The sequence below is a fragment of the Lampetra planeri genome, chromosome 13, assembly GCF_965212315.1.
Source record: "Lampetra planeri chromosome 13, kcLamPlan1.2.h2, whole genome shotgun sequence".
Lineage (NCBI taxonomy): Eukaryota > Metazoa > Chordata > Hyperoartia > Petromyzontiformes > Petromyzontidae > Lampetra > Lampetra planeri.
This window is the reverse complement of record NC_136119.1, coordinates 6,287,734-6,311,692: the sequence shown is the minus strand read 5'-3', so window position 1 is coordinate 6,311,692 and position 23,959 is coordinate 6,287,734. Positions and strand designations below refer to the sequence as shown.

At 41.1% G+C, this 23,959-nt stretch overlaps 1 protein-coding gene across 3 annotated transcripts; it reads right to left on the bottom strand.

The window, feature by feature from the left end:
• Positions 1-562: 562 nt before the first annotated feature.
• ARL15 (ARF like GTPase 15) lies at positions 563-23,652 on the bottom strand. Of its 3 annotated transcripts, none has more exons than XM_078599989.1 (6): positions 23,188-23,361; positions 22,469-22,529; positions 18,324-18,468; positions 15,900-15,959; positions 14,373-14,581; positions 563-3,264 (listed from the first exon to the last, which is right to left on the bottom strand). In XM_078599989.1, the coding sequence occupies exons 1-6, from the start codon at positions 23,190-23,192 to the stop codon at positions 3,100-3,102; spliced, it is 645 nt and encodes a 214-aa protein (XP_078456115.1). In that variant the 5' UTR covers positions 23,193-23,361; the 3' UTR covers positions 563-3,099. The 3 variants fall into 3 exon arrangements, with proteins under 3 accessions (XP_078456115.1, XP_078456116.1, XP_078456117.1); XM_078599991.1 differs by lacking the exon at positions 563-3,264 and adding an exon at positions 7,060-9,840; XM_078599990.1 differs by lacking the exons at positions 22,469-22,529; positions 23,188-23,361 and adding an exon at positions 23,369-23,652.
• Between the last annotated feature and the right edge of the window lie 307 nt (positions 23,653-23,959).

Below are 23,959 nucleotides of genomic sequence, written 5' to 3'. Positions count from 1 at the left end.
CCCCCCCCCCTCGTGCAGATTTACGCGACTACCGAAGAACAGATGCGTGCAACGTGCTTTATCTATTTTAAATCTGAACACAGATCAGTAGACATGGGAGTTCGGAGGATGGAGTAAGGGGGGAGGGGAGACACCGCAAATGTCATTTGAGAACCACTGCTTCACAGCAGAGATTATGTTCATATACCTCTGAGTGTATGTACATATACCTCTGAGTGTATGTTCATGCGCAGATTTTTGTTTTGTCAATCTACAGTTGAAAGAGTATTGCCTCCCATGTGCGTGTCCTCACGGGCTATTTAACCAAATTTCACCCAGCTAGTCAGTGCCGCCTGGGGGTATGGAGCATAGATGTGAATGCATAGAAGTACTGTACAATAATGTGCTGCACTGCCATCACCCCACAAGCCTTTTGACAACCTGTTGGTGCATGGTGGTCATCCATCCAAGCACTATCCAGACACCAACCTGCTTAGCTTCCGATACCTGATGAGGTGGAGCGCATTCAGCGATTTGGTCAGAGACGCCAAGTATATACTGCACATAAAACGCGATTTAAATGTTGCTGTTTAGGATGGAGTTTAATGCGTAAGGGGCTGTTTTTATTCCCCGTCCCTGTACAATTGACCAAGTCGTTAAATAACTTTAGTAACAAGTTAACAAGAATTAACATAAACCAACAATCAAAATGTGTCTAGAACTTATTTCGCACCGTATGTAGCCAACCGTGCTATCAGAGGTGTGATATCAAATACACCAACATGGTATGTGCTGTCTGATAATACTCCTACATAACCACATTGGGGAGTTGTTGTTTTTGTTACACATGCAAAACAAATACGTTAAAGAAAAAATGTTAAACTTTATAGAAGCCATTGTCAATGCATTACACCTTTTAAATTAACATGCTGACAAGAAATTACGGAACAAAAATCACCATTTAGTCACACTTGGGTAGTTCACACTTAGGTTTAGCATGTTTCTTGTAATCGTGGTATGAAAGTTCGGCATGTGGTTGACCCCGATCTGAAGAACACTTGCCCACTCAATATTAGCATCACTCACACCGTCGCTTGCTTTCTGCCAGGTTGCGGTGATGAAAGACTTTGCGGGCAACTACACCAAATGGAATTTCGTTTGCTCGCAGTTGCAATGCTGTTTTTCTTCACAGATGCGTCGACACGCTCGGTTTCCTCTCCCCCGCCCTCTCTTTCTTCCCCTTCAGAAGAATCCCATGAGGTAGAGGGCTGTGGAGTTAGCCGGTAAGACTCACACTGGAACAGACGGGCAGGTGCATGTGGCCATAGTTGCTGAGTGTGAAGAGCGGCAGAGAATGTGGACGAGGAACTGGGTTTGGTGTCTGAAGAGAGCATCCAGCAACATCAGTGTGACTGCTGCATGGGGCATTGCCAACAGCTGCAGCAGCCAGGTTGTACCATAAAAAAGCCCATTTACCTGCATTCACAACTTTCATCGAGGACCACATTGAGCACTTTTGAATATATGACCACAGTTTCACTTACAAGTCCTGAGCTTCATCCCATATCTTGACAACCTTTAAACAATACTACAGTTGAATCCACCTTTAGTCATTTCAGATTTACAATGACACGTATTCATTTAAACTGGCATGAATACTTATTTCGCCGAACAGATTTCTAAATAAACGTTTACCATTTCAGAAAATGTGCGAGGTGTGTAATATGTATTTGCTTGTGTCTTTTACTTTTCAGATGTAAAAATAATAACTGGCTTAAAATTAATGTGTGTGCACAACGCATCATGAATCCACAAAATGTTAAGAGTCAGAAATGACAAAGTGTATGTTATTTTAAATAATATTAATAATACAGAAATAAATCAGCACAGTACCACAAAGTTTCCAACTTTTCAACATTGTACGTTTCTTCATCCAGAGATTAATTTCTAGCAAGTTCCCCTAACAGCGTGACAACAACCGCACCCCCCCCCCTCAACCCCCCTGCCGTCTTTTTGGATTCATCCCCTCTAAATGCAGCAGCCCACCTGGTACCAGACAATGCGAACATCTGCGCTGCAAATTGAGTGTAAAACACCAATGTCAACGGCGGCTCCATTCCCTCGTGGGAGGCGTGCGCGCCTGTGCTGGCCCTTACAAGCGTGCTCCAGCATGCTGGTATGCACAGGTGCCTTCACAGTTATTGTTACAATATTTCACGAGTGAACAAAGAGCACTAATTGGGGGCAATTGAGGACTCCGATAATTAAGAATGCATGGGCGCATACCAACGCTCAACTAGTGCACTGTAACGCACAGGCTGGCTACGCTGTCTGCATAGAATTGGGCCTCATTAACAATTACAGAGCACTGTGAGCTGCAGTGATGGGAGCAGACAAGGAGGGGGGGTGTTGAGCAACAGTCTGGAAGCTATACATGAAGATCCCACTAGTAGAAAAACCTACAAAAATATAAAAGACGTTTCGAGGACGAAAAAAATCCGACCAGTATAGTTGGAATCCACCAAATAATAGCCCGTCAATCTAAGTGCTGTTATGTACACTGCACGCACACATATTTGCCAACATGGCAAACGGTCAATTTTACCCCAAGTCCACACAAAGACCAGAGGAGATTTGTTGCAATTTTAGGTTGCAGTCCAAGGCAGCTGCAGTCATTTCAAAAAATGTAGCAGGGCAATTGAAGATGCCCTCTGAACTGCCGATGAAGTAATCTTCTGGAGGGAAAAAACACTCCTTGTGGTCGTTTATCGTGTTGGTTTGCGGTATTCTGAGTGCCACCATTGTCTCAAGGCCCCCATGCATGGATGAAGTTCAAGAAGCGGTGTGACGAGGCCTCAACGTACATTGTGATGTCTATGCACACCTCATAAAATCGCCAGCTTGCGGAGGCTCATCAGTCAAAGCAGTCCTGGGTATCCTCGAAAGATTCCGGCTCTCCGCCTATGCTGCCCTGTGCCTTTTCACTTGGGAAAAGAAAATATATGGGCAGCCCAAGCAGTTATTCCCATCGGTAGATCCCAACAAGAGTAATCACTTCGTCCTTGAGCCCTCGAGACCAAAAACTGTACGATATGCAATGCTAAAGAAGTGATAGTGGCATCATATCCTGCCCGTGATGAGGGCGCCATGAAGCTGTTCTTCTTCCAAGAGCTGGAGGAACTGACAGACGCCTTCTCTGACAGCTTCCAAGTCCTCAAACGAACACGGATGCAGGATCCACTTCTTTCCTTTAGCAAGAGGCTCCAACTCCAGGTACTTCTTGATCTGCATCAGAGAATAAAAGGCATGTGTGTGTGTTAATTGCTGGATTCCTATTTTTTTTTAGACGCTTGCAATTAAGTTTCATTGTTAAATAGCAAAAATTATCCCTGAGAAACTAGTGTATTTTTTTGTACATATTTATTGCTTGAAAGAAATTTAGCAATGATGGAGATTCGGAAGTATGCCGTATATAACCCACTGTTGCTAAAAAAACAAACACTATTTTTACAAAGAAATACAATTACATCATGCGTATTATTTTAGAGCACCTGTGTGTTGGGAAAATTGAGAACCCTTGATGAGCATAATATGTTTTCATTGGATATTTAGCAGAAATTGGTTGCAAGAAGCATGACGAAAAATACGAAAATGTAATGGTTTTTACACGCGCAGCCAATGTGCGTAAAGTTACAATCGAATTAATAGCCGCGCAAATACATTAGACCTTCAATCAGCAATTTGCTTTTCCGCAGCTGTTGTTGAATCGTTTTCAGCCTCAGTTTCACCAAGTGCAAAATTACTTCAAGTAACTTGAGAGCGTATTTCCAGACTTTCGAACATTTCACACCACATCCGATACACGTGCTGCGTGCAAATGCGTGCTCGCGAAACATTAACGCATACAACAACGGGGGTACTATAACACTATGAGACCTCTCCTTTACCAGTGGCAAAATATAGTAATAGGTTTTGACCCTTTCAACTGGTACAAAAACTGACACCTTTATACAAGGCATCATGTTTGCAATAACCACAACACAAGCAGTCAAAATGCAAACAAAAAGAAACAACTCTGATGATGATAATGATATGCACTGTCCTTCAAGTTGATTGGTCCACACCCGAGACAGCTTTTCTTAGAGCCTAGTCTCCATTGGTGTTGGACCAGATGACGCCAAAAGGCATATAACTCGAAGACAGCACACTATCAGAGTATTGAGAGCTCGGGGTAAGCATTTACACTATGAGCATTCAACAATGGCGGTCAGCCCACAAGGGAGTGTGTTGTGGACAAGCGAGTGTTGTGGGCAACCAGCCTCAACGGTTGGATCCGCATCAGGGCGGTATAACCCTGGATGCTGTACAAAACTTTTAACGTTCAAATATCGTTTTATCGATTCTGACGCAAAATCCTCATGCCGATGTTGCTGCCAGGATTGAGCCAATTTGCCAAAGAACAGGATGCAAACAGAAAAAAAAAACTTTTGTTTTGAAAAGTCTGAACTTGTAATTGAATGAGGGGGGGGAGTGGAGCGAGGCGCTCAGCGGGTAAACGAAAGTCAAATTGACCTACGCAAAGGAAATGCAATTTAAAATATGCATTCCATAGAAGTGTGTAAATGCCGAGGCACAATTAACCTGATTTTTTTCACCTGCACAAGTACTTCGCAATTAACTTCCTATGAGTGAACCAATCAATGGAGAATGTTTTTGTAACCGTTCAGGTATTAATTACGCAGGTGTGACGCACAGGCTACAAAACAAGACCGTTGCCAATTGCACTTTTAATGAAGACGGTTTGTTTTGTTACCGTGGTTTCATGGGAGCATCGAGCTACACCTTGGCGTGCACCGAAGAAACAGCGGAAAAGGCGGATTCGGTGGCCACAACGGCGTGAGAGCGGCGCGCACGCACGCACACAGGCCCTGTGCACGCACGCACACAGGCCATGCGCAATGGCAGGCGGCCGGGGGATGGGGGGCCCACTCACCATGTGTCAGCTGTCCAATTGATAACTGCCACCCAGCCAGACATGCGCTTCACCAGACTGTGCAAACAGCTTCTAGACCATACAATGAACTGCGCACCAGCGAGCCATCTGATTATGTAAAACTCTATCATTTATTGGCCAAAGCATCCGTGTGCAAGAAGCCACTTACTGACAGACACACACACATTGTTCGCACGTCATATTGAGTCCGGCATATACTCTCCCATTTTTAAACACCGATAGCCACACAGCTACCTGTGCTGAAATTGCAAATACGATCATGGAAATCACGACCAAGTTCGCCCCTCGAGGCAGACACGAGCAAAAACTATTTTGCCGAGAGCCGTGTAAATGTACGGATGTTTCAGTTTCTTCGCGAGTGTAAACCTGCAAAAACGCAGGGTTTGTTAAAAGGTGTTAATAATACCGTCTTTGGCACGTTGTTCATTACGAAGTGTCGGCAAATTAATTTTCCCCAAAAAAAAAAACCTCGCGTTAAGATTAGGCTCAAGAAAGTAGAAGGCAGAAGAGATTGAGAGCCCAGGGGGGGGGTAGTGGGGGTAATGGTGGAAATAAAACAAAGAAGAGCAGGTGCAGGTCAGTGCAAGGACACGCACCCATCAATACTCGTCTTCATGCACACACGCCGCACTAAACTGTCTCATTTCAGGCAATGAGCCGTCTTCCCCCGCCCGTGTAACAACCTCCAGCCTAATTATAACGTCTGCCCATCTGGTGTCTGCAATCCTCCTGCTGGCATATATGCCACGCCTAGCACAACACAGCTCTCCCCAAAGTTGTTGATCTCATCCCCCAATAATCATAATTGAAAGCCTTCATCGTGACAAGTTGCCAATTCATTTAATGTACTGGGAATGGTGCCAAGCAACGCCGCAATACAGACACTGTCTGAACAACTTGCTCTGCTATCTTTCCGAATTGTGCATGCAATGCGTTACAATAGATATTTCACTCAGCCACACAGCTTTTTTTCAATGCAGGTTATATAGGTATGAGGTAATTTACCACCATTACTGCACAATTGACTAGCACAGGAACAACATATTAACACTGGAATAAAAGAAGTATATACGGGTAAACATTTGTCATCAAAGTTCGATAAATTATTACGGCTAAGACCGACTTTTTTCTTAGTTTTCATTGAACTTAATTCCGTTACTGTAAGTAAACACGTCAAATGTGGCATTTAAAAAAAAATCGAATATACTCCATTGAGTTCGTTTTCGTGGGTCCACAATTCTGCTACATAATATGTATACACGTAATTTAGTTTGTTTAGCTCAAGTCAGATGTTTCGTATAACAACAGTGGTGAATAACATTGGTGAATAACAAAATTATCTTCCAATTGTGACATCATACTCAGGCACTGCCAAACACTTCAGTTGTGCTACAAACTCTTAAATCTTGACTTAAAAGTTGTCGCGACTGCAGGAATTCATATTCTTGGGTCTTTCGGTAAAGTCATGTAGATAGGTTCAAAGAAGATTAAAAAACTAAAAGCTATTATCTCCGTGACTTTACCGAAAGACCCAAGAATACTCCAAACTCTGGTGTCTGTGGTTTGGATGAGCCTGCAGCGCGCGTTATACACATGAAACACATTAGTTTCATGTCAAATGAAAAGGGGCCCTTATGAGAGTGAAAGGATAACAAAATCAATGGAAGTTTAACGGCTCTCACAAAAATAATAACAGTCTTATTAGAAATGTATTTCTTGCGAAAACTTTAAGCTTATCTATTGTTTACTTGAAAATAAAAAATTAAATATTTTTCAAAAAACCTCATCAAGTTTTACAACATTCACATTTTGTCCTAGTCAATGGCTGATTAGATTTTTTTTTTATACGCTCCAGTTTTTTTCAGCCACTCGACCGTGCGTAAGATAGAGCGCGCTAAAGTTTGGTGGCTGAAGCTCATGAGATCTCTCAACCATCCCCAAAAGACGTAGAGTATCACTTACGGGAACGCACGCCGCCTCTCGTAGCACAGAAGTGGGTCATTGTGACCACCGCAGGCATCACACGCACACCCAACACAACTAATGAACAGAACTGCTGACAAGTGTTCATCCAAAACAGACAACATTTTAATATCATCTTTCAGGGAACTGGGTATCCATTTTATTTTCCGCAAGGCAAACACGGGTCACGAGATGTTTCAACGCTCGATAACGATCAGTCACCTACCACGAAAAAGCTATCCTAACCTCTCGCTCTTTAAGCATCTTTATCAGTGACCTCTCAAGACTTATCAATAATCCAGAGGCATGATCCACAATTATCATCGCCTTCGTCAACTGTCAAAAATCCAAAACCAACCTCTACTGGGCAAGCAGAGATCTTCTTTGTTAGCAATTATCATTGTCATCCCGACAGAATTAACTAACAAAAAACACTTTTTCTGATACAACTAGTAACCTGCATTAGAGCCAATTTAAAGTGATTCAAATTTGCATTGAACAAATAATATATATTTTAAATAAATACTTTACTTGTGCCACGACCATAAAACGATTGTGTTCAAATCTAGCTTTCAAGATGGCTTACAGACAAGGGTGGCAACAAAAACACATTTGACAAGAGTAAAAATGGGTACATCTACCATTATTTAATGTTACAATATCATAACCCCTCTATTAGTTATTAAATTACATCATTACATTGGACTAAAAAAAGTGTTTAAAAATAAATCTAACATTTAATACATGCCAAGTTTTTAGTAAATCTCGCCAACATGTTTTCAGTGTCTGCAGTAATTGTGTACTACAATTTGAGATTTAAAAGTCAGCCAAACACTCCACGAAAATTAAACTGAAAAACGTAAAAAAAACATTCTTCAGTGGTGAAAAAGTGTAATAGAAAACAAGAAACAAACATCTCTAGAGTCTCTTGAGTGATCGAAAAGGACTGTTCGTGTGTGAGTGGCGGCGTTTTATGCGCGCAAGAATGTTTCACCATGCAGTCTGCGTACCTTTCCTGATTTAGGAGAACGCACGACCAAGCCCAAAATTAGACAAGCACAAAGATGCCAGGGCATTCCTCCTTGTGCCGTCACAGAGCAAGCACAGATTTGCAGAGCTTCCCACTGCTTGTTCATCACGGCGGAGAACAAAAAGAAACATCAACAACCCCCTGAATTTGTTAACTTTAAAACAATATTTCTGTGCATCTCTACATGGTACGTTCTTTGCCATTCTTGGAAATAAGATGTTTTTAAACGTCATACTCCCCATGCTAACTATTGCAATAAAAATGCGTACAATACGCAATGCTTAATAAGTGGTTCAGCATCGATGGGTGGATATCCTAGGCTGCGTAGCACTTTAACAGTACACTTTTCAAAGCTTTGCAACAAAGCAACAGCTGAAAGTGTACTTTCTATTGTAAATAGGATTCCGAAGAAACATGAGACAAGAACATATTTTCGTTTGTGCCTTCATGAGCTGGTAGATGCATTTAGGAATAATAGAGGTTTTTGGGTTAGATCGCGTAAATATATAAATGTGTCGTTAAAACCCGCCACCACCCGACACAGCCAACTAGTAAGGGTTGTCACGTAAACAGAACATGCCAATGCGTCACTAGTACAGCACACCGGTGTGTTGGAGAGCCGAAGCCACAGCATTTACAATCCGAGTATGACGTTTCGCCAGTAATTACAACTAGCTTCATGAGGCGACAGCCAAATCTGACTATATATTTACACGATCTAACCCAAAAACCTCTATTATGGATGATATTGGTCGCGAAAGCCTACGTGTTAAACATTTTGGAATATTTTAATCACATATCAGTGGTTCGTCAATGGCACAGAAAACATTGTCAGGCCTGGCTTGCCTCTAACAGAAACAATTTAGATACAATCAGTTGTGTTCAGTAAGACATCACACTTTTGAATACATGTGCAAGGCATTTTCCATTACTTGCAAATATGTCACACAAAGATGATTTACTCAGCTGTCAACTTGAACATCCAAAAAATAAATTAGTGATGGCATGAAGAGTTAGTTATGCATACTTAAGCAGGCAATGTATTTGAAAACTATACAGTATTGCCATGTATGTGGAATGAAGTTGTATTACATTAACATTATGAATACAACAAAACCGAATGTTACAAGATGCAATAAATAGTGAACACAATAATTACTTCTAGATTTGAAGCTTTCTGAACTGCAAGGAATCATCTTCTTAGGTTTTTTCGGTAAAGTCACGTAGAAAGTAAAATAAAATAAAAACAAAAATCACGACGTTTCGGAGGCAACACAAGTCTCCGCCATCAGGTGGGACCGTCACAGCCAGATTAGCTGTATACAGCGGTCCCACCTGATTTTTGTTTTTATTTTATTTTACTTTCTACGTGACTTTACCGAAAAAACCTAAGAAGACAATAATTACTGCACATATTTAATGCCGCTGCCATTTGTGAACTGCCAATCATCCAACACTTTTGCTGATTACAAATTCCCATTGCTAACTATGACATCCTCAATCACTTTTGTGTTACGACGTCTCCGATTTCACTGCAGATTCAATGTCCTACAATAAAAATTTGTCCCACCCAAACGAGCTTAACCAAGCAACATTTTCCTTCTTATTCGCGCAAAGGTGTCATGTGAAGTCTGCACAGTGTGAGTTGCCGGAAAATCATTTTGTAATATGTACGGTCAGGCGCGGGGGGCAAACCCCCTTCATCTTTCGCGCCTACGATTGGCGGCGTGCTGCTCACTCGTCTGACAACCTGCTAGCCTGTCTGAGCATTTTTTGTGGGCTTTCTGCCAACCATCTGCAACTTTGCTCTCCGTCTTGCGCAGACACCACCAACTAGGCTGTCAGCTTCCAAACCCTGAAAGTTAAAAAAGATTTGTAGAAACAAAAATACAAATTAACATTTGTGAATGCTAATGAGATTCTGTTGCATTTTATTGCCATTTCAGCTGTTTGCGTGCCAATCTTGACTGAGAATAGGCTAGGGGTTTGGCTTATCCATGACTTCATGAGCTCTTCCGTATGTTTGGAAGTTGACGAAAGATTTTTTTGTAACGGCTTCATGTCCACAGATGTAATAAGCGGAAAGATCTTAAGGGCCTGCACATGTGATAAACATTAGCTAAAATGCATGCATTAAACTCACTCTCTTCATCTGCAAGCTAGTCAGCATTGGATATAAAATCATTTTTGTTGCCTTTATTCAATGATTTAATTATATCTTTTAAAAAACCGTTCTACGAACATCTTACAATAGATGCAAATGTATACCCATGACTAAATGCCTTTTATTGTGCACAATCTGATCAGATCTCAGAAGTTAAGGAGGGTTGAGCTAGGATATTGCTTGAATGGGTGACCCCCATGCATGATAGTTACTTGATGCAAGGCGAAGCTTTGGGCAGCAGAGAGCAGTGCAGAAAAATCCAATGCTGTACTGTAATTCTATGTTCCCTGCCTCCATAAACACCGCACATCCGATTATCACGGTTGGCTACGTACGGTGTGAAACAAGTTCAACATACGTACAGAGTTTACATTTTCTGTAACTTAATTGTCCTGTGATCAATCTAAAAAGAATCTGGCCAAGCCGACTTAACCTTCTCGGGAATGTATCACTTTATTTTATTTGCTTTGGCCCCTTTTGGTGATTAGTCACTCTTGCAAATGAGACTATAGTGGTCTCGAGTGTTCAACTGGTTAAACAAAATAAATATAACTTGAGCAATGTTGTCAGGCATGGTCAGCCCACAATCTGTACAGCGTCGGGTTAGCGCTCATCCAGGAGTGGATTGACAAAAATGCACAAGTTGTCTCGAGAAAATCACGTGTGAACGAAATAAAAGCATAATACATGGGGGGGGGGGGGGGCATGAATGAAGGTGCCCATGTATGTATGAAACCAGGAAACTATCAAATCTGCTCTACCACATGTCAAAACACACTCGCGCATAAAAAAAACAACGTTTGTGCATGCATTGGCTTATATGTATGAATGTATGTTGAACTTCTTTTGCACCGTACGTAGCCAACCATGCTAAAATCAGGTGAGGGAGAACATACTTTAACAAGCATGCACAACCAAGAAAACACTCTCATACTTGCAAATGCGCATTCGTATTTAAAACATCTCCGACGAATAAAAAATATGTGGTTACAAAGGGGGGGAACAAATATTAGATAAAGATTCAAAGCCGAAGTTGTACCTCGTTATAGCGTTCATCTTTAACACATCGTCGAACAAACAACAAAACCCACACGTTTCATCCACTTCAAAAGGCGATCGCATTGCTCCCATTGGCGAGGCACCTGGTTTGGCCATTGGAGAGTCCAGCAACCAATGAGATCATGGCAGGTTAGAGTGACCCACCCGACCCATGCTTGGATCACGATGGTAGCCAGCAATCCCATTCCTCCCCTGTTGGGCTAGGTAGATCACACATCACACATTTGGTGTGGTACGAGAACCAAATAGCGCCAAAACTGCGAGTCGCCCATGCCCTCCTCCCCCCCCCCCCAAGTATTTTTATGCTCTCAGCTCCATTTCCCACAACACGCAGACACGAGACATACCACTCAGCCGAAGCTGGCATGTTTGCCAATTACTAAGCACTCCTTAGAATCCAAAACAAATGCGGCAAAGACCGGCCCGATGATGTTGCTGGCAACCAAGGTAAATCAATTAGTACCGACGAGGAAATGGCACTTAGCAGGACTGTGTTTGCGTCTGGCTTCTTTCACTGTAAATGTAACTCCATTCGCACTTTCTTATTTGTTACTTCTAGAATGAGTGTGTGACGAGTCACTTGAAATAATCGTGCACTCTTAAAAAAGTGATATTGGAGCCGAGAACTGCTCTGTGGACAAGAGGCGTACACTGCTCTTCGCCTGGCATTATCTTTTACGACCATAACTAAGTTCACGAGAGTTTAGAGTCTTGCTCGGTGTTAGCGCGTCTTGTTGATGGTTAAAATCAGTCGTGATTTGTGTCATGAATAAGCAACGCATTCAGAGTAAATCTATGGAAATATAAATGCTGTAGCACCAGACAGTACAAATAATCTGAAGTTATTTCAAGGATGTAGCTTTGAGCCGTCATCCAGTGTAAATTCCAAAATGTGGCTCTATGGACACGCAAGGTCTGGCTGTTATCAGACTCCAAGAAGAGACACAAGAGTTGTGGCAGGCTGTGGGAAAAGCTTGTATATGCTTTGCATGCTTGTGTCTCAGTCAACTGAAAGGACAGTATCTATTTGACTACCTGTATGCCATATTATAAGCCTGATGTCCCCCACTGTCTTTCTGTCACAACATGACAGAGGTGCGATTCATTAAATGGAACTAAACAATTGTGATTCTAGATTTGAAGCTTTCGTGACTGCAAAGATGCATACTCTTTGGCATTTTTCGGTAAAGTCACGTAGGTAAAAAATAAAATAAATGCAAACAAATAAATTAAATCACGATATTTCGGAGGCAACACAAGCTTCCGTCTTCAGGTGGAACCGTTACAGCCAAAATCACTGTTGTTGTCGTTTTTTTTACCTACGTGACTTTACCGAAAAATCCCAAAGAGTATAAACAATAATGGCCATTAATGCAATAATTGAGAAGAGTTCAGTATTGTCTTGTTTGCACTGCCTTATTTTGATTTGCAGTTTCATATATTATTGTCGAAAAGTATATTAGCATGTAATTTATACGGTGTAAATATAAATGCATTGGATGCACTATTTGATGCATGTATCATGAGCTTAAAAATCGATTTTAATCCGATTGATGAATTGTAGCATTCCTAACATAAAGTGGGTCTGATAATGGAGGTTAAATCTGACAAGGTTACTTCCTGATCACTGTAAAATATCAAGCTTGGTGGGAAAACGCACGAAACAACAGCATCTCCAAATGCAGGACAGGTGAAAGCATCACGTGGAAAGTGAAGCTCAACAGACCGTGCAGACCTAACGAAGCCACCTATCAGTTTAACACGTAGGCTTCCGCGGCCAATATCATCCATAATAAAGGTATTTTGGGTTTGATTGCATAAATATAAATGTGTCGTTATGGTTAGCAACCTGTATTTATGATATGCGCTTGTTTTTAACAAATCAATTGTACTTTGGGCTCCATTCAAATGTAATATTTTTGATTAACGGTGACCAGACAGGAATGTAACTGTGGTGTGTGTATGGGGTTAATGTACACAACCCGCACACAAAGAAGTGGGTGTGCACGTGCTCAGACAGCACAAACCACCATGAGACAGACAATGGAGTTAAACTGTCAACATTAGAACTTGGCAAAAGTAGTGAGATTTTGAAACTTTGTTTTTGAAACATCACAATAAATACTGAATCACTGCTTTACTGTATTCCAATCTTGGCCCACAGCTACATAACAGACATCAAAGCAACAATGATATACTGTTTGCACATAACCACTTGATAGGAGACCTGAAAATCAATTTTATGCACTACAGGGCAAAAACAATCCATGCCATATACATGATTTTTACCGTTTTCCTCCCCAACCACTCACAGCAACCCCACCCCTTAAAAAATAACTCTACAGCAGACATACATACCATAACCATATTCAAAAGTATGCTATTGTGCTGTACCATTTAAATACCTTGACCAAGGAGCTGACATTTATTTTAGGACTTTAAAAAAAACCTCTTAACACGTAAAATTATTGAGGAACAATGAGATTTCTATACTTTGTTGATGCCAAGTAATGCTGCCACTGATCATTTGTCATGAAGTGTTACGAGTTGAAATAGCCTGTCTGGACAGAATAAAAAAAACACTACGTAAACCCTTGTATGCCCAAGGCCCCCCCATGCCGACACCGTAAGCTTCACAAGCCCATCATTCATCTGCCTGCTGGGAGATCAAATTCCTCCTTGATGTGACACCATAACATGCACCACAGCATAGTGCCAGTGCTGTGTAAAGCAAGTTAAAAACCATGGGTTTTTACAGCAACACCTTGCACTCGTTATAGATCAGAAATAGATGTGTTCCTAAACGTCCTACAAGTTACCTGCAAATCCACGATATACATGCACACAGGAAAACTTAGGGAAATGCATATACGGCGCTCCATTGCAATTTTATTCGGAGATATCACAACTAACAATGACCTGCAATGATAGATTTAATACCTGCCTTTAGAAAAGGGCATTTAAAGTTTTATTCCCACAACACTATCTATTTCCACCTGGCAGCGAGCGGTAAAAAGATGTGACAGGCATTACGAATCGCTCCGCATTCAGAACCTTAACAATTTTCCCTTGGGATAATAATCCCGCGACACGGCAAGGAGACTCTTTTGTGGAAAAAAGCAAGGGCCCACCACCAGACTCTGTGGCCGGTGGCCGGGATTTACCTCCTGCTGTGACCGAGCGCCCAGCTTGTCCTGGTGGCTTGCCAGGATGAGGAAGGGCAAGGTGCAGAGCTGCGGATGGTGCAGTGCGGCGTGCAGTTCGGAGCGTGCAACCTCCAGGTCGTCCTCCATTGCCGCGCTGTCCAGTACGAAGATGAGGCCTTGCGAACCCTGGTAGTAGCGGCTCCAATATTTACGGATCGCATCCCCACCTGCCGGAGCACAGTAACGTCTTTCTCCAAGACTGCAAGCAGTGTGGGGGGGCGGGGGGGTAGAGGATGTCGCTGTCTCACAAGTCGAATCAATCTATAAAATGTGCACGTGAGGACACATACTTCAATGCGTAAAAAGTCATTGAGAAGAAAAAGTTGACGTAAGGAAGAAAAGGAAAGGGAAAAAGAGTTTTTCAAAGTAAAACATCTGTAGCCACTAAACCTATGACATGGAGTTCCTTCCGATGCAATAAACATGTTCAGACATCTGAAAGTGCCGTCTTTAAAATGTTTAAATAAACAAGGTATATAAAATAGTGCCACGTGACAAACGTTTTCCCTTTTTAAATGGCAAATACAAAAAAACTATTCAGCAAAATTAACACAAAAAAAAAACACCCACATAACACAAGCCAATTTATATCGACAAAAAAACATTGACTACTTCATGGGAAATGGAGTGGTAGTAGTGGTTGCACACTCTCCTATGACCCCAACCACAAGAGTACGATTTGTGGCAATGGCTGACATCATGACAAGTTATATCTCAACAAATACTGAGTTTCCTGACCCGCACTGACTAGCGTGGTGATGTATGGTCAAATATCGTCTCTGACCAACACGGTATTCAAAGGCCTTCAACCAGCAGTGAATTGATAAAGGCCTGTAAAGCAAAACAAGTTAAATAATACCAAAGTTTGTGACTAAAATAAACTTTTGAGAAAGGAGATTTGAACATTGGTGGATTACGCAAGCAAAACTGACAATGTTTGAATGGATACTGTTAAAATGACAGGTGATTGTATGCCTAACATCAGTGTGAATATTTAGATGGACCTCATGATACTCTACCCAAAGACGAATAGAAAACGATAATACCAGTGCAATAATAGTATTATTTGTTAACAGTTACAATTGTGCAGTCTAAACCATTATTGCCAATTCTTGTGATCTGTGGTGAATGTATTTTCAATGAATTCCTCAAGATTGGTCTGGGAAGTATTTTTTTTCTTCCCCATTATGTTCCGTAACAAATGGAAAACCTATATTGTCCATGTGACATTTGACATTTAAAACAATTGTAACTGGCACATTTCAAAAGGTTACATGCTTGTTGCCAATAACAAGAATGGAGCCCTGTTTTGATTATGATAGTTTACCCTGTAGAAAAATGATCCCAAACATTCAACTCTTGGTATGCACTTACTCGACTGCAAAAACTTAGCAAGTCGAGCAATATTTTAGCAAAAGTAATGGCAAATAAGTGCCTTATAAACGAGTTACATTTCAAGAGAAAAATACTTTTTTCATGAATTACCTCCAAGTTCCTTCACATTGAGGATAACATTTTGCAGTGGGATGGCCTTTATACTAAAACCTGAAAAACGAACACATCACGTTAGATTGCCTTAAAGTAAAAAAAATAGACATAACAAGAATGGGTTAATTCCTGCATTGTTTATGCAAATGTGCATGCAAATATAATCTACACAATTTATAACACTAAATATACATTTATCAGGCAGGAACTAATCCAGAACAGGTTATTTTTTGAGAAAGGAGATTTGAACATTGGTGGATTATGCAAGCAAAACTGACAATGTTTGAACGGATACTGTTAAAATAACAGGTGATTGTACAGCTCATTGAGATTTTGTGTTCCTGTTTTTTTAATTCACCCTGGTGTGGAATTTCAGCTGTCTTGCAGATCTCATTACTGCTGACCACTGATCATTGGAGAACAATGCGGCCCATCCAGATCACTGTTTAATGCGTGCCTTTCCGTGGCCATCCGTACATCAGCCAAAGCAAGACAGCTAAATAAGTGAATAAAAACAGCTAATTCCTTGCACATGAAAATCAAAAACAAAAGAATAACTGTCCAAATTGTGTTAACATTCTGCCGAGAACTCACGTATATACATATTTGTCATGCATTAACAATATATATAACATATTCATAATTAAAAGCAGTGGTTTTCTGAACCCTAGGAGATCCTGTGTTCAAATCCAGACAACCACCCCAGATTAAACCATGGCCTCAAGTGTGGTAAAATTATGGTGTCAGCCATAACATTTGATTTGTCATGTATTTAATCTTATTCCAGCTATTTAGAATAAACACATTTTAGTTGTATTAATATGCAACAAACATTACTCACGGCAAAAAAACATGTGGCCAAAGTTTGGATAAAGAGGCCCTTTAAAAGGACTTCGGAAGTCGATCTATGTCATCTTCAAGGACTCTTCTCTGATGCAAGGTGGTGCATTAACTGCAACACTTTTGAATGGAAATTTCTGTGTGTCATGACATGACACCAGCACTACTGCTGGAATAAAGTTTTAGAAAAAAATCCAGACAACCACCCCAGATTAAACCATGGCCTCAAGTTTGGTAAAGTTATGGTGTCAGCCATAACATTTGATGTCATTTATTTAATCTTATTTCAGCTATTTAGAATACACACATTTTTATTTTATTGATATGCAACAAACATTACTAAGGGCAAAGAAACATGTGGGCAAAGTTTGGATAAAGAGGCCCTTTAAAGGCACTTTGGAAGTCGATCTATGTCATCTTCAAGGACTCTTCTCTGATGCAAGGTGGTGCATTAACTGCAACACTTTTGAATGGAAATTTCTGTGTGTCATGACATGACACCAGCACTACTACTGGAATAAAGTTTTAGAAAAAAACACTGCTGGCTCTTTAAAAAAAAATTCTTCATGGAAATAAAACCTTTCCAAAGACTTCCCAAAATAAATTGAAAAATATATTTGAAATGCATACCAGTGCCGTAAATTTGAATGAATGCAAGCAGTAGAGTGTGTGCCTCAACCCAGACATGTTTGCCATATTTTTGCATGCCAGGATCAAGCAGCTGAAGCACTCGAGAGGCAGATGGCAGCTGTGTAGGGCCATCCCAGGCACCGCGGTAGGTAAAGGGTTAATAGATTTATGGCATAGAACTAAGCTTGGCAAAGTAGCAGAAAAGCAGAGCGATCTTTACAGCAAGTGTTTTGCATTAGACAAGCATGTGGTAAGGAGCAGTTTGTGCAACAGTTAACATTTCCAAATTGCACTTCACCATTATTTTTTTCAAGTGTGCCTATCCATGGAAACGGTACTTTAAAAAAAGTCAATCTTATCCACAAAGCCATGATATATCTGAGTGACAAAGCCCCTGCTTTTAGTTCACACGACATGAACTGTGACTTATAACAAATGTTCTAAATTCCCTACGCCTATTTAACTTCAGGCCATTTACAAATGTGACTTGTTCTGTACGTGCACACAAATTATCACAGCAAGGTGACGTCCTTGTTTACCTTTGTACCTTACTGTAAGACAGAACCCCAAAAAACTAATAATTATTTTTCTTGTAGATAAGTACCTACAGTGTGCATCTCGGACTATGGGACATGGGTTTGAAGCTTCATGAATACGAAAAAAGGCTTTAAAATCATGGTCAAGCACTCCGTTATATCACTTGAGCGATATCACGAGAGTTCCATAAAAAAAGAGCTTGACATTAACTTAACAGTCTTTTCTCATTAACGAAGCATCAAACTCGGGTCACACCAGGGACACAAAGCTTTGCTTAACTGTACAATAAAGTGTTTTCGTTTGTTTTGCAACCTCTTGCTTTAAACGTCATCACATCTTTCAAAGTTTAGATCTTTTGCCCACTAGACGCTGCCAAAGAGTCTTGCAGACACACACTGCCATGCGTGACCATACCCGCGGTGGGAAGGATGTCGTCGATGCTCTCTCCACACAGCTGCGCGAGCAGAGTGCTTTTGCCGGCTCCAGTCATGCCGACGCACACCACGTCGAACTCCGGGCGAGCTGGTGGGGGGCCCTTACAACACAGGACCCTGTAACACTGATCCCAGGGCAGGGCAGCACAGCAGAAAGACACACAGCAGTCTTCAACACTGCAGTGGTTCACGACCACGCAATGCAAAGTTGAGCTGCAACATTACATTCATCGATTTCAATAGCCTGCTTAATGCTTTGATTAATCAACATTTTAAAAGCGTAAATTTTTTTCATTTGCATAAATGATAGTGCCAGACTGGAGGTCGATACGAGCAGGGATTAGTGACGTGACCACCATCACCTGTCATGGTGGGCAAGCACCGCGGGGTGCTTCCAGTGTTTTGGAGGACGGATACCTCGCTTAAGCCATTTTGAAATGGTTTCCAAGGAATCCATTCTAATAGATAATGTAATACTTTTTATAATCCGTTTTCATCGATTAAGAAATTCAACACTGATGAAAAATATATACTTGAGCAGATCGTCATATGCAAGGCTCGGGTTCTCAATACCAGTTTACCAGTATTCTCCCTGGTAAGCTGGTGTCATTTCGCAAAGCATGATCCTTCAATACCTGAATATGCAGCACCCTCTAGTGGCTCCAATAGAGCGCACAATTCGGAGAACACGTAAAAAATATATATTCCATACCCATGGAGATGCCCATTTCGTTGTCTGCACATGCGTTCGTGACCTTGTAGGGATGACCCAAAATATTTCTAAAATGGAACACGCATGAATCTTGACTTAAAGTTTTCGTGACTGCAGGAATATTCTGCCGAAAAACCCAAGGAATATGTTACACGCATGTGTTTTCTTTACATGAAAAACACATTTCCAAGAGATGTTAGTCAAAACCCAGGAGACAGATAGTTATCACTGGCCATCTCAACCTGATACATAGGTAAAATGAATTAACCTATGCCGAAATGTTACCATCAAGGGTCATTAGTCATAAAAGGGGACATTGTGTTTCTAAACATCTGCCGATTAATAACCTCAACTACTCTTTGCATCTTTCAGTAATCACCAAAGAGTATGGATCCTTGCAGTCACGAAAACTTCAAATCTAGAATGAACCTCAACTACCCATATATTAATTCAACATGCAAACGCCTGCATTAAGATATGTTGCACTTTGCAACATTAACCCACATATGAATAATTTACTCAAATGAGAATTCATCGAAGTAATATATTCTGACTTTACTTTAAAAAGCATATACTTTAAGCAATTACCTACACCGTGTAAGTTTTCCCTAAATTATTGTCTTTTTTACCAGTTGTATTCCCATTGTGCTATAGGCATCATGTGATGAGACACATTGCCTATGTGGTGGCTCTTGCAGACAACAGCATCATCCTGTGTTGAAATAATAAATCTGAAATTCCTTCACGCGAGTACTTCATGTAATCAACTGTAACCACATTGGGGCGCTGCACTTTCCCAAAACATCGTGCTAAAGAGAAGTGTTCGTCAAAGCAATTTGTTTAATTATATTATCAGTGCTGGAATATTGCCACATTACAGGACAAAGCAAACGTATTAAGGTATATTGTGCAGTCATTGGTTCACAGGTTAGGACTATACTTGAGAACCTAGTTAAATCACGAGCCCTCCCCAGATTCAAACCCAAGATCTCTGCAGTTTTTGCCCAAGTCTCGTGATACACACCACCTCCTTTTGCTTAGGTTAATTTGAACTTATGGAAAAGGAGATGTTACACTATGTTAAGACGAACAAAGAATTACATTCCATTTAGATTGTTTGTATAGCTAGTTGTTGTTGAAATTCGAGAACGAGCTTCACAGGCGTTGCTTAATCGTGGCAACAGGAAGCTTTTAACTTAGCAAGGATATATCCAATTATGTTCGTTCTTAAGCTGCCCAAGCAACAGAACTCCGCTGCCACTTTGTAGATTACCGCATAAGCTGCTGAATTCCAAAAAAACGATATATGGTCCGCACAGAATAAAGTAAGATACTTTAATTGGTAACATAATCGCAAACTAGAAATTGTGTAAACCAATCATATTTTTATCCTGAAAAAAAACACAAAATTAATTTAAAGCAAGTTCTGGGAGACTTTGCTGTTTTTTCCTGGGTTTTTCTGTTGTGTGTAGTCACTTTAAGATGTTTCTTGTTCATGTTTTTGTTTTGTTGCGGTTGCACCCGAGTCAAGAGCCGCATGGCTCACAGGGTTATACCTAATAAATGAAAACTGAATGCACATGCTCCAGGTGGCGCTATTAGGCCACTGGATAAATTCAGAAAAATCATAATGAAAGCCCATAGAAGCCCACACCGAGTAAATAATTACAACTTAGTGTCTGACCTGTTCGTACACTGTTTACGAAAAATGTGTTCCATTGCGTTAACTTCTTACATTCTAAATGTTCAATGGATAGTTCCTTAAATGCCTGCAATGAATGTGTTGTAAGCGTGCGCCTTTTACTTTCTCTTGTGATTTGATCACATTGCTTTTCAAAAACCACGTGGTTAAATATTTTAGTCAAAACAGATGAATGACTTTAGAACGTTAAAAATCACACTTACAAAATACATACAGAACAGAGTGCAATAGCTGGCAAACATTCTAGAATAGTATTACGAAGTGTGCATATACAGCGATTTTGTCAATCCGCTACTGGAAGAGGGCTTTCCCACGCTGTGGGCCGTAGGGGTTATTTGACTGTTTTCACGACGTTTGTCAGCGCCAGTTGAAGGCAGGGAGACAGACATGATAGCGTATTACATTACAATGGATTTTGCTATACTGCCCTCTGCTGACGTGGTCCTGCAGCAGCCAAAAACACTCGTTTTTATGCATGTCAATAGACCACCCGAACACTATCCAGGGTCCATCCTGCTTAGGTATTTCAAAGTACAAGATTGACTTGCGATTGCATCGCTAACTGCAGCATTACAGTACTATTATTGGCTTGGATGATTACGGCCGGCACACTCCGTTAATGAAACACATGCACAAACACGTTTAACCTTTGAAAGAAAGATCATTATCGGAGGTTACAGCAAATAAAACGGTCCATACCTACCTAACAAGATCACTTTTAAAATCTGGATGAAGACCTCTACCATAACAAGTGCAGAAAGTTTATGAAGCGCATACTGCGGAGTGTGTCTGCACAATCACAGATTTGTAAAATTAGAGATCTTGCCGAGATTATTCAAATAATTACGTTACTAATGGAACGCCTGAGTTTTGGCATCTTGCCCACTCAGAATTTTAGGAAGGTATTTGTGATGTTGAAAGTTTCTCTGCAACAAAAAATCATGAGTGGTACCCCACTCAAACACGCACTGGGAGGCGATTATCCCTTATTTTACAGCCCTGAGGAGTGGAAATTCCACATTCCTATGGTGGGTGTGAATCATTCCACAGGCCATCCAGTGTTGCATAAAACATGTTTGAGTCAATTGTTTACTACAGTGACACATTACAGCAAAAACATAAACATGACGGGTTAAAATGCATAATAAACTTAACGTGTTGAATGAGAGCTGGTGGGTAAGTGATTTGGGGCATAAGAGAAATAGAGTGGATGTTGTTTGGGATTGGACGAGTTCCTTCAAGAGTACATATCGTATTAGAGTGCCGTATACTAAGTTACCAGAACATATCAGCAGAGGTTTAAGTAAATATTTCTAAATTGTGGGTCTTGAATTGACATGGGATGATTTTCTAGTAAACAACACAGAGGAACTAGAGGGTGTGTTCTTGCAATGTTATACCAGTTGCTTTTGAAGCAAATGTCTTGGCACAAAACACAAACGGCACAACACAAACATTATCAGCACAAGCACATAAGTGGCTTATAAACTGAGAGTGTGGGTTTGCAGTAAAGTGTTCGCGATGTTTTTTTTGGCACAAAAACAAGGGAGGGGAATGTTGAAAACAGCAAACAAGGTGTGTGCTTCCTTGTTACGTCAGATCAGTCCCCAAAGCAGCAACTGACAAGTGGCTATACAAACATTAGCAGCCGTCCTTGAGATGAAATCAAAATAACGTGTAGGTGAAGGGTTGAAATAAGTGAGTATATAACTTTTTGGGAGAAAGGCTGAGCAGAAGAGAAGAGGTCCTTTCTTGTGATGTCAGACAAGTTCCTTTTGGACCAAATGACAAATAACAACAAACATTACCAGCAGACGTTCACACACATCACAATACCCTTACAAGTGTGGACTTAAAGGAGCTAACTACATGGCACCTTGCTGGTGAAGCAGACACGGTAAACTTCGTGTCAAATGACAAATAACAAAACAATACCATCTTCTTGGTTCTTTCGGTAAAGTCACGTAGAAGGGAAATCATAAAATAATAAAAAATAAAACATAATAAAATAATTCTCACGACGTTTCGGCCACAACGCAAGCAGCCGAAACGTCGTGAGAATTATTTAATGTTTTATTTTTATTATTTTATTATTTCCCTTCTACGTGACTTTACCGAAAGAACCAAGAAGATTAATCCCTGCAGTCACGAAAGCTTTAAATCGAAAAACAATACCAGTTTACGTTTACATACATCACAACAAACTTACAGCATTAGTTTAGATTTGTAAAATGTGTTTGGAAACACATTTGCAGAGTCAACAAGTTTATTTGGAATCAATTGACCATTAAACAACACCTACATTACCAGCATACGTTTAGTTACACTACAACAAATCTTAAGCATAAGTTTAGGGTTCAAAGAAATACTATGTGGATAAATACCAATGAGGACATAGAACCAAAGGAAGAGGGGGGCGAATGGGGTCACCTCATCCTGCCGGCCAGGGCGGCAGAGAACCCGGCCTGGACATCTATCAGAGACCGGCGCTTTGTTTAGGCCTCGGCACAAAAAAAAATAACAGAAAAAAAATACGGAGACTCAATCACGCGGAAATGATTACGAGCGAAGCGGAAAGGAAAACAAAAACAAGCCGTGGCGAAGTCCTTACCGAGTAGAGGCCGATCCGGCACACAGCGCAAGCCAACTGCGCGCACTCAGACATCGCCACGGCGACTTGTGTCCGGGGGTGGCTCTTAGCGGCCGCAAGCCGTCATCCTCAGGCGGCGGCGCTCGCTCGCTCGCTGCCCTCTGAGCAAGCGAACAATCGTGGGCGATCGATCAGTTCGCGATTAATCGGCGCACCACGCACGCGAACGGCGAGTTGCCGCGAGCGCGCTTCACATTTATTAACTCGACTGCCGAAGGCGGCGTTCGATGGGCGTGTATCGATTCGTCGATTTAAGACGGTCGGTTTAGTGTAATCGATTTCTTTTCTACGTTCGCGCTATATGTGCGGGGGAATCGTCTTGAGCGATTTGGGGGCGGAATTGGATCGGTGTCGAAACGCTGCAAGTTGTATGCAATTGGCGTTTGTTTGTTTATTTGTTTAGTTAAGGCTCCGGTGGCTGTGACGAGTGGCACGGGGACAGTACAGAAAGTACGGACCGGGTGGGGGGGGTAAGAAATAGGACACTCAGTGCCAATTAGAGAACGAAACCAAACTTATCCAAACGCTGTACAGGTTGGGCCAGATGTCCTG

Coding starts and splice junctions, on each gene's coding strand:
- ARL15 (XM_078599989.1), bottom strand. Junction 15,960..18,323: donor CGACATCCTTCCCACCGCGG/GTATGGTCACGC, acceptor TTCGTTTTTCAG/GTTTTAGTATAAAGGCCATC. Junction 3,265..14,372: donor GCGCTCGGTCACAGCAGGAG/GTAAATCCCGGC, acceptor TCTCTGATGCAG/ATCAAGAAGTACCTGGAGTT.